The 12,034-nt window shown below is 37.9% G+C and overlaps 1 protein-coding gene across 2 annotated transcripts in view; it reads left to right on the plus strand.

Annotated features, from left to right (window-relative positions):
• The window catches only part of GREM2 (gremlin 2, DAN family BMP antagonist), a 145,985-nt gene that overhangs the window by 20,548 nt on the left and 113,403 nt on the right, over positions 1–12,034 (plus strand). Inside the window, exon 1 of one of the 2 annotated variants that reach the window (XM_043999343.1) lies at positions 7,382–7,484. The exons of the other annotated variant lie outside the window; for it this stretch is intronic. Coding sequence (XP_043855278.1) covers positions 7,453–7,484 — 32 coding nt within the window. The 5' untranslated portion in view covers positions 7,382–7,452. Of the gene's footprint in view, positions 1–7,381; positions 7,485–12,034 lie in introns of those variants that run through there. 2 annotated transcript variants of the gene reach the window in all.

Raw genomic sequence — 12,034 nt, forward strand, 5'->3', positions numbered from 1 at the left:
ACCCCTGCCTCCCCCGATCTGCCCTCCCTTTTTATCACCCCCCTCTCTTTTCTTTACCCTTTTCTCCATTGCTTTTGTCCTCCCTTCTATCAGTCCCCCCCTTTCCCTTCCCCTTTTGCTTCCCTAAAGAATGAGTTAAGTTTCTTTATCCCAATGAACGTATATGTTATTCCCTCTTTGAGTCAAATCTAATGAGAATAGGGTTGAAACAATATTCCCCCCTCCTTTCTTTCCCTCTATTGTAATAGGTTTTTTTTTCACCTCTTCATATGATATAATTCATCCCATTCCACCTTCTCTTTCCTCTCCTCCCCATAGACTCCCTTTTTAGCCCCTTAATTCTTTTGTATCATCACATCAAAGACAATTTATATTTATACCCTCTATGTAAAGTCCTTCTCTCTGCCCAAATACATTTACAATTCTTAAGAGTTATGAGTATTGTCTTCCTGTGTAGGGATATAAACAGTTTAACCTAATAGGGTAACCTTTTTTTTTCCCCCTCTGTTTACCTTTTTAAACTTCTCTTGAGTCTTGTATGTTGAGATCGAATTTTCTATTCAGTTCTGGTCTTTTCACCAGGAAAGATTGAAAGTCCCCAATGTCATTAAATGTCCATCTTTTCCCCTGAAAGAAAATGCACATTTTTGCTGGGTAATAGATTCTCGGCTGCAATCCAAGCTCCTTTGCCTTCCGGAATATCATATTCCAAGCCTTGCGGTCCTTTAATATTGAAGCTGCCAGGTCCTGAGCAATCCTGACTGTGGCTCCATGATATTTAAATTGCTTCTTTCTGGCTGCTTGGAGTATTTTCTCCTTCACCTGATAATTCTGGAATTTGGCTACAATATTCCTTGGAGTTTTCCTTTTGGGGTCTCTTTCAGGAGGTGATCGGTGGATTCTTTCAATGATGATTTTATCCTCTGATTCTATGATATCAGGGCAGTTCTCCTTAATAATTTCCTGGAATATGGTGTCTAGATTCTTTTTCTGGTCATGGCTTTTAGGCAGTCCAATGATTCTCAAATTGTCTCTCCTTGATCTGTTTTCCAGATCAGTTGTCTTTCCAATGAGGTATTTCACATTTCCTTCTATTTTTTCATTTTTTTGATTCTGCTTGACTGATTCCTGGTGTCTCATGGATTCCTTATCTTCCAACTGTCCCACTTTAATTTTTAAGGCATTGTTTTCTTCAGTGAGATTATGCACCTTTTTTTCCATTTGGCCAAGTGAATTTTTTAAGGCAGTGTTTTCTCCAATGAGATTATGCACCTTTTTTTCCATTTGGCCAGATGAATTTTTTAAGGTATTGTTTTCTTCAGTGAGATTATGCACCTTTTTTTCCATTTGACCAAATGAATTTTTTAAGGCTTTGTTTTCTTCAGTGAAATTATGTGCTTCCTTTTCCAAGCTGCTGATTCTTTTTTCATAGTTTTCTTGTTTTGCTTTCATTTCTCTCCCCATTTTTTCTTCTACCTCTCACAATTGATTTTTAAAATCCTTTTTGAGCTCTTCCAGGAAGGCTTTTTGTTGTTGAGACCAATTCACTTTCCCTCGTGAGGCTTCAGATGTAGGCAATTTGAGGCTATTGTCCTCATCTGAGTTTGTGTTGGCTTCTTCCCTATTGATACAGAAGCTCTCAATGAAGAGGGCTCTTTTTTGCTTCTTACTCATTATTGCAGCTTATTTATTTATTTTTTAAGTTGAGGTCTGCTCTGGGGGCACCAGGGTCCCTGTTTTGGGCTTCTTGTGCAGGGGTATAGGTGCTGTGTGACCGGCTTTTTACTCTGAGGCCTTTATGGTGTGTGGAGATCCCCCGCCCTGCACTTCCTGTCTGATTGTGCTTGGCCAGCCAGGCGCCGGACCCTGGCATCTGATCCCGCCTGACCCGTTCGTGGCCCTCTCGGCCGGTGCAGGTAGGTTTTTCCACTGTCCTTCTTGGCCACCAGATTTTTGAACCAGGTTCCAGGGGCCTCAGTTGTTCGGCTGTGGCCCGCAGCTCCTGCTGACTTGTCCCGACCCCCTCAGCGCTGGGTTGCTGCCCTGCGCTGGGCCTCCCTTTTGCCCGAGTCAGACCGACCTTTTCCTGAAGTCTTCTAAATTGTCTCTGGTTGGAGGACTGTGTCTCTCTGTCTCTTTGCAGGTTCTGTAGTTTCAGAATCCGTCCAGAGGCTTGATTTAATGTTTGTTTTGAGGGAATGGAGGGAGAGCTCAGGCAGCTTGCTGCTTCCTCTCCGCCATCTTGGCTCCCACCCCCCCCCAATCATTTTTCATTCATGTCCAACACTTTGTAATCCTATTTGAGATTCCCTTGGCAGAGAAACTAGAATGGTTTTGTCACTTCATTTTCCAGCTCATTTTATAAATGAGGAAACTTAGGCAAACATGGTTGAGTGACTTGCTCAGGGTCACACAGCTAAAAAGTGTCTAAGGCTAGATTTGAGCTCATGAAGATGAGTCTTCCTGATTCCAAGTCCAGTGCTTTATAAAATGTGCCACCTTCAAAATGCAGCTGTGCCTAACCATGTGACCATGGGCAAGTTATATAACCTCTCCGAGTCTCAGTTTCTTTATTTGTAAAATGAGGAGGTTGAACTAGATGTCCTTTGAAGACCATTCCCACTCTAAATGCTGATTCTATGAATCATTCTAAGCTTCAATTGTACTATAAAAAAGGGAAGTTGATTTAGTTGATTGCAAAAATACTTTTCAATTAACCATGTTTCACTTGTATAAAAAATATTATGAGGTAGGCATGATAATGAGAGATTGGGGGAACACAAAAGGAGCAGGAATAGGTATATATTTAAGCAATTTTCTTAAGGTAACATACAAAAATGTATAACATGAGTCTCTTTACTCTCAGTTGAATAAACTTTGTATTACACTCTGCCATGTCTAAAAGAGAGCAAACAGAATTAAGTCAAAATGAAAGTCCATTCAATATGTATACATGTTTTCTAGACCAGTAGGTTGCTCAACACTAATGCCATAGTGTTTCTCATTCATTCTGACTTTATTATTTGTTGTTCCCATCAAATTTTACCAAAGGTCCGGCTCACTTAAATCCATGGATACTTTTTTTTGTTTGTTTGGTTTTTTGTGGGTTTTTTTTTGCAGGGCAATGAGGGTTAAGTGACTTGCCCAGGGTCACACGGCTAGTAAGTGTCAAGTGTCTGAGGCCGGATTTGAACTCAGGTACTCGTGAATACAGGGCCAGTGCTTTATTCACTGTGCCACCTAGCTGCCCCCTCCATGGATACCTTTAAGTCTGTGTTTGGACTATTGTGTCATTGTCTTTTTCAGTCCCTATACTTAGTGACAAATCTGGTGAATCAAACACCCTATCCTATATTCTCAGTTACTACTGTGATTGGAGAGGAGAAACACAACAAGCAATTATTTAGCACCTCCAGGCACTGTGATAAGTGCTTTACAAATAATATCTTACTTGATCCTCTCAACCCTGCGAGCTAGGTGCTGTTATTATAGCATTACAGTTGAGAAACTGGAGGCAAACAGAGGTCAAGTCACTTGTCCAGGGTCGTGCAGCTAGTAAGGGACTAAAACCGGATTTGAACGCAGGTCTTCCTGACTCCAAGCCCAGAACTCTGTCAACTGGGCCACCTAGCTTTCAGATTAGGCCATGCAGGGCCTAAGAAAAACAACTTTTTATACTCCTACTTTTTCTACTCTATGCTCAACACCCAATTTTACATTGTTTGTATTTTAGTGAAATTTGGCTAAAATTGGATCATTTTATTTTATTTTATTTTTTAGTGAGGCAATTGGGGTTAAGTGACTTGCCTAGGGTCACACAGCTAGTAAGTGTTAAGTGTCTGAGGCCGGATTTGAACTCAGGTACTCCTGAATCCAGGGCTGGTGCTCTATCCACTGTGCCACCTAGCTGCCCCAAATTGGATCATTTTAGTACAAGAAAGTATCCGAGAACATATGAGCTTGCTCCCTTATTTTTACAAATGAGGAAATAGGCACATAAATATTAAATGACTTGCTCAAGGACACACTAATTTAGTGATAGAACTAGGACTAGAAACTGGTTCTTCTGATTTTTAATCCAATTCTTTTTTTCCCTCACTAGAGTAGACTCCTTAAGCACCACTGACTGGTCCCTATAGCAACTTACAACACATCATCCTTTCCCAGAGTTGAGGCTAATTGTTCCCAATTTTCTGGGCCATGGCTGTGGTTATGGTTTCTGTATCAATAGTAGACGTTGTTCATTGCTTCAGTAAATCCACCATGTTCTAGGCAAAGTGTTGGGAATCAAAGATGATATGGTCTTTCTGTCAAGAAGTTTTATAAAAGAGAAAAGAGGGGAGAAGAGATATACATATGTAGCTAGCATTAATATAAATAATAGCTATATCAGGAAAAACGAAAAGGAATTTGAGAGGAGGGTGGGAAAGAGGAAGAAATGAACAGAGAATTTTCCAATTCCAAAAATATATTTCCAGTTCTGCATATTAATTAGTTCATTATTTTTCTGTAATGAGGTCGGCATAATTCTTCTTCATTAGTTCTCTGGAATCATAGTTGATTATTTTGTTATTTAAAGTTCTTAAGTCTTTTAGAATTGTTCATGTTTATAATCTTGATGATATGGTATAAACTGTTCCTCTGATTCTCACTTCACTCTGTATCAGTTCATATTCCCAGGTCCATCTGAAACTTTCTTAATTTCTTACAGCATAATTCCATGTAAGTCATGTTTTGTTTTAGTTATTTCCCAATCAGTGGGCATCACATTAGTTTCTCAGTCTTTGCCATCACAAAAAGAGCTGCTATAAATATTTTTAGGGGTAAGCTAGGAGGTGCAGAGGATAGAGTGCCAGGCCTGGAGTCAGAAAGAATTGAGTTCAAATCTAGCCTTAATCACTTACTAGCAGTGTAATCTTGGGCGAGTCACTTAACCCTGTTTGCCTCAGCTTTCTTATCTGTAAGATGTTCTAGAGAAAGAAATGGCAAACCCCTCCAGTATCTTTGCCAAGAAAACCCCAACTAGGGTCATGAAGAATCAAACACAACTGAAATGACTGAATAACATAAATATTTTTGTAAATATAGAACTTCGCTCTTTTCTTTGCTGTCTTTCGGGTATAAGCCTAGTAGTGGGTATCATTGAGACAAAAGGCATATGTTCTTTAATAACTTCAGGAGCATTATTCCAAATTGGTTTCCAAAATGAGTGCCCCAATTCATAACTCCATCAACACTGTATCAATGTGCCTGTTTTCTCACTATTCATGCAAAATTGGTCATTTTCTTTTTTTTTGTCAGATTTGCCAATCTGATGGGTTTGATATGAAACTTTAGAGTTGTTTTAATTGGCATTTATGTGGTTAGTGACTTAGAGCATGATGTTTTGGCATGGCTACAGATAACTTTCTTTGAGAACTACCTCTTCCAATCTCTAAACTACTTATCAATTGAGGAATGGACCTTATCCCTACTTTATAGCACCAGCCATCACATAAGACAATAATTTCAACTCTCTAGGAAGGCGGAACTTTTGGCTCATGGGTCCCTAGGCATGTTCTACAAGGATGGCCTTCCCTGTGGGAAAAATGCCCACTTCTCCTTAGCAGGAGCAACTTATCCTAATTCCAGGCCACTCTGAAATAGGGCCTACTGAAAGAAGCACTGGTCTTAGAATCTGAAGAACTGAGTTCCATTTGTAGCTCCAACATTTGCTAATTGTATGACTGACAAGATTATTTAACTTCTCTGAACCTTATTGTCCACATTTATAAAATGGAGGTACTATTTCTTAAAATACTGACCTTTCTGGGGCATTGTGAAGTGATTTATGCATGAGGAAGAAAGGATACAGTAGGCATATGTAAGTACTTAGTGGATGCTTTGTTGAGTGACTAAAAACATTGTAGGAATGTTTGCTGCTTACTCAAGGAGATGCTTTATTCTACTGACCAGTTACCTCAAGGATCCTGACATTAGTAAGACACAGATAAGTATAGAGAAGAAGCATAGGCCAGTTAGTATGTTTTCAAAGCAGAAAATCCCTATGCCATGGCTACTAGCTAAGGCCTGCTGTTATATATCAACTGAAATTTATATGCCACTGATTTTTGGTAGCTGGCTCATGGAAGATAAAACTCAAAACTAATACTAACACCTCATAAAAAGTTCCCTTTATCTCAAGTCAAGGCTGAGGATTCTGACTTTCCCTCAGTGTAGCATGAGAGCCAAATCATTTAAGATTGATGTTTGAATAGGCACCACGTGAATTGGTACATGGAGAAGGAAAACAATTTTTTGATGTAAAAATACCCTCTGCTGTCTTGAGGATAATATACACCCACATGTTTTTGGCAGGTGGTTTTGCTATAAATGATTATTCTTGGACTGATACAAAAATCCACTTTCAAAGAGATTGTACATTTTTTTCAGATTATCAATGCTGCGTGTAAAATCTAACCACCTCTGACTGCAAAGATCAAAGGTAGAGAGGTCATTTGAGGTTGTAGACTGAAACTTTAACAATCCAAAGAAATCTTTTGGTTACAAAAAAGTCATTAATATGAGGGATTATGCTTTTATATGGTACCAAAAAAAGCATCTGTGGAAATTGAAATATTATATATAACAGACTGATTCACGTTGTTTCTCGAAAGAAGGCTAATTGAGTCTATATCTATAAAATTAAAATTCTGGCCATCTGGTACTTTGGGCTTTCTGAGTTGCCAGTTTGGATTGCAACAATGGTGATCTGATTGACTCTGCCAATTTACGACATGCACAGTGACCAAATCAACCAAAAAGTGTTCATTCTGGCAGCTGGCTAATCAGAAGACCAACAGAATGAGTGGATAAAGTTATAAAGTTTTTGAGCAGGAAGGTATTTTTGAAATCATTCTAGTCTGTAATGATTGGAATGACGCCACCTACTGGAGACTTGCTATGGAGAGCTCCACCATGAGGAAAATGCCTCAGAGGCATTGTGGCTTTTCCTTGGCGTCAGGAAATGACGTTTGCTCATGGGTGCTGTCTATCAAGTCTACCAGCCAATCAACTGGAGGAGCCTCCTATGGTCTGGGAGGAGACAGGAAGGAGGAAAGGGAGCCTGCGCAGAGAGCGCTGGCCTTTTTTTGGGCTTCTGGACTTGATGGTGGTGGCGGCAGAGGACTTCACAGGAGATTTGAGGAAAGATAGGAATGCCAGGCTGTTAGAATTCTGTTCTCAATCTTTTTCTTTCTATCTTCCAATAAACCCTTAAAAACCTAAACTCGTTTTATCAGTGATTTTTAGTCAGTTTCCCCCAAACTGGGGGAACACATTAGAATCCACATTTAGAATCTTAAATTACACAGTTTGGTGACCACGAAGGGATCTATCCCTTACCTTTAAAGATGGGGAAACTAAGACCAAAGGAGGGTATATGTTTCTGAAGGACAAATAGTTAGAATAGCCATGCTCTTCTCTACTAATCTATTGTTTTTTAGGTAAGTTGGAGAGTCTTCCTTGTTGATATCTTAATGTTCTTGGGTTTTTCCTAGTCTTTATTGATTTTTATTCTTTTTTTAAGAATAGCATTTTGTTTTTTCCAGTTACGTGTAAAGACATTTTTAACATTCATTTGAACAGTTTGGGGAGGGTTCCAAATTTTTCTCCCTCCATAAAATGGTAAGTAACTTGTCCAAGGTCACAGAACTAACTGGTGAATGAGTCTGTTACATATAATATTTCTATTTCCCCTTTTCCCTCCCCCAAAATAGTAAACAATTTGATATATGTTATATATGATCAACTTGATATCTTAATGTTAACCAAATTTTTTTTTACTAAAGGATGTCAAGTTTGACTCTAGCGAGTCTAAAAAGGAAATTTGAAAGATTTTCTTTGTAGGAAATAGAGCATATGTTGCCCTGGGAGAGAACAAGACAAGATATTTCAAGGCTTTAATGTCTTAAAACTGCACTAAAATTTTGGAATACCTTGTAGATTGGGCAGTATAAAACAGTTTCCTCTGTTTTCTGTTTACCAGAGTGGATATTTTTCTGCTATGGTATTTTTAAGTTTCTAAATGGACAAGTAGACCTAATTTGTGGCATCTGAAATATTCTCCTGATTTTATTGTCTTTCCTGGCTCAGAATCCTACCTCTGACAAACACAGCTCAAAAAACTGCAAAGTTTTGGCTTCTAAGTCTTGTTTCTCTCTAGAGACTGGTTTCATTCCTGGCATTTCTCTTTTAAGTCAAGTATTGCAGCTATGGTCGTAAAACGTGATTTTTGGAATCCAAGCAAGCTCTACTCAGGTGCAGTTCTTTGGAAAATGTCTTCTGCACAAAGGGATTGAGCACTAGAGGAGCCGTGCCGTGTGTTTCTGCTTTCAAATCTGGGACTGGCAGGATATTAAGCTGTGAAAAAGAATGGTAGTTCAGGCTTGTAGTTTCCAGGCTTTATTTACTTGTGTGTTGGCCAGAATGCAAGATGGAGAAAGTGAATATCAAAAGGTCATATCCTTTTCTTTTTTTTCCAAGTGCGCAAAATGAGATAACCAAATGTTTGTTTTTCTATCTGAGCACAAGCGTGGGTACATCTACGTGACCAGAAGCAGCTGAATTGAAATTCTCTTTCCTAACATAGGCTTCCTTAGTGTGCTCTAACTTGCTCTGAATATCCTCAAGTGACATTTGAAATAAATTCAGCTTTCTTCTGATCATTTAGCACAGAGAAAAAACTATTACCTGGGACAGACAGATGGATTCACATTCTGGAATAGACTGGTTGAATCAGGGTTTCTTGCAGGCCTGTGTTTATTTGTTGTCCACTAGAACAAAGTTTCTTTTTCTTTTTAAAAATTTATTTATTTTGCAGGGCAATGAGGGTTAAGTAACTTGCCCAGGGTCACATAGCTAGTGTCAAGTGTCTGAGGCCTGATTTGAACTCAGGTCCTCCTGAATCTAGGATCAGTGTTTTATTCACTGTACCACCTAGCTGCCCCTAGACCAAAGTTTCTTAAACTGTCCGTTGCCACCCCATATGGGGTCATATAACTGCATGTGGAGGTTGCAAAAATTTGGCGGCAAATGTTTAATTTGTATACCTATTTTGTCTGCCTATATACCCAGGGTTGTGGGAAAATTTCTCAGGCAAAAAGGGGTGGCAAATGGAAAAAGTTTAATAAGCCTTGCACTAGAAAAAAATGAGGACAGTTAGGTGTCACAGTGGATAGAGCATTGGACTCAACTTCCTGAGTTCAAAGGTGGCCTCACATACTTACTAGCTTTGTGACCCTGGGCAGGTCACTTAACCTTGTTTGCCTCAGTTTTCTCATCTGTAAGATGAGCTGGAGAAGAAAATGGCAAACCTCTCTAGTATCTTTGCCAAGAAAACTGCAAATGGGGTCACAAAAAGTTGTGCATGACTGAACTACAACAAGAAAACCGTGAGCATCCTCAAAATTTTGTACTTTACTCACATAACAGTGGCAGAAAACACACTTAGGTTGGAGAGTGAAGCATTGGCTTCAAATATAGTTAAGTCTGTGACCTTGGATGTTACTAATTTTCACTAAGACTCAGTTTATTTATGTGTAAAAAGAGAAAATCGAGCTAGATGATCTTAACCTATAAATCCCATTTGTATGATCCTTAAGGGCAAGGATAATGTCTGCCTTTATTTGTGTCCTTAGTGCTTAATATAATGTCTGGAACATAGTAAGTGATTAATATATCCTTATGGACTGCCCTATCTTATATGTAACAGGGGGTTACCCCTATGATGGCACTCTCATAACATCAAGGCCAGATACTAAGTATAAAGAGATTAGGTGGAATGATTTAAAATACTTTTTTTATTGATGTCTTATCTCACCAAAATATCTCACAGTATCCCCTTCTCCTTCCCTTCCCAGAGAGCCATTCTATCGAAAAATATAATTTTTTTTTAAGATAGGGAAAGAAAAAGAAGAAAAAAAATCAGAATAATTGAGAAACACATAAAAAAGTCCAGAAATATGTGCCATATATAACACTTGTGGACTTTTTGCCTCTGAAAAGTGGGGAGGGTGGTGTTGAGGGTCTTTTCCCATATCTTGTTTAAAACCATGCTTGTCCAGTATGATTTTGCAGCATTTGCTTTTGATTTTTTCTAGTTCTTTCCATTGACATTGTTGTAGATATTATATTTTTTCTTAGCTCTCCTTATTTTTCTCTGCATCAGTTCATGTTACATTTTCCATGTTTCTCTGTATTCATCATATTTGTCATTTCTTTCAGTGGAGTAATATTCTAGTACATTCATGTTACACAGTTTGTTTAGCCTTTTCCTAATTTTCCTAATTTCCTAATAGTTATTTCCTTTTGTTGCCAATTCTGGTTTTATTTCTAGTTTTGGTTCAAGTTCACTCAAAAAATTGTTGCTATAAAATTTTTGGCATGTATAAGGATTTTCTTATCAGTGGCCTACTTGGCCTAATAATAGAACATCAGGGTAGTACATGGTCATTTTAGTCTCTTTGCATAATTCCTAATTCCTCTTCAGAACTGTAATATTTCGCAACTGTACCATCAATGTACTAATGTGTCTATCTTCTCACAACCCCTCTAACATTGACCATTTATTTCAATTTTTCATCTTTGCCAATATGTAGTATCTGAGGTAAAACCTTAGAGTTGTTTTGATTTTCATTTCTCTTACTGTTAATTATTTTGACCATTCTTTTATATGGTTGTTTACAGATTTTTTTTATTCTTTTGAGAACTATTTGTTTATATCCTTTGACCACTTTTCTGTTAGGAGAATATATACATATATGTGTAAATACACATATATGTATATATGTTTGCATTAATTTGTTATATACCTTATATATCAAATTCTTATCGGATAAATACAAATATTTTTCACTTCAACTACTTTGCTTCTTATTCTAGGTGCATTACTTTTGTTTCTTCAAATACTTTTCAGTCCCATAGAATCAGTTACTCATTTTATCTTCTGTAATTGCCTCTATCCTTTGCTTAGTTAATAATACATCTTTCACTTATGTGTATATATGTATGTGGGTATGTGGTCTTTTTCCCTTCTAATTTTTAATGTTTAATCTTTAATATTAAGGTCTTGCCTTCTTTTTTTTTTTCTTTTTTGGTGAGGCAGTTGGGGTTAAGTGACTTGCCCAGGGTCACACAGCTAGTACATGTCAAGTGTCTGAGGCCAGATTTGAACTCAGGTCCTCCCGACTCCAGGGCTGATGCTCTATCCACTGCACCACCTAGCTGCCCCCCCCATGCCTTCTTTTTTTGTTTCTTGTTTTTTTGTTTTTTTTGCAGGGCAATGGGGGTTAAGTGACTTGCCCAGGGTCACACAGCCAGTAAGTGTCAGGTACTCCTGAATCCAGGGCTGGTGCTTTATTCATTGCGCCACCTAGCCGCCCCCTTCATGCCTTCTTTTAAAAGGTATTATGGAACATAGTATGAGGCATTTGTCTAAACCTACATTTTCTAGATTGATTTTAATTTTTCTAGTAGATTTTTTTTAATCAAATAATTTTTCTTAAGCATTATGTTTAACATTTTATTGAGTTACATCATTCTGACTCTCCCTTGCTGAGACTGTTTCATTGCTCTACTTCTCTTTTGACCAATACCAGATGATTTTGATTACTGTTGCTTTGTAATATAGTTCAAGGTCTGGAAGTGCTCATCTCCTTCAACTCCAATTCTTTTAATTATTTCCTTTAAAATACTAGATATTTTCTAAGAGAAATTATTATTATTTTAGCAAATTCTGAAGTTTTTAATGTTATAAAAATCTGTTTGATTATTTAATTTGATTGTATTAACATTAAAGGTTTAAATTAACTTTGAAAATATTGGGGTTTTTTAGGGGGGTAGTTAGGTGGCACAGTGGATAAAAAACCGGCCCTGGATTCAGGAGCACCTGGGTTCAAATCCGGCCTTAGACACTTGACACTTACTAGCTGTGTTACCCTGGGCAAATCACTTAACCCTCATTGCCCCTCAAAATAAAAAGAAAGAAAGAAAGAAA

This window comes from Dromiciops gliroides, chromosome 4 (assembly GCF_019393635.1).
Source record: "Dromiciops gliroides isolate mDroGli1 chromosome 4, mDroGli1.pri, whole genome shotgun sequence".
NCBI lineage: Eukaryota > Metazoa > Chordata > Mammalia > Microbiotheria > Microbiotheriidae > Dromiciops > Dromiciops gliroides.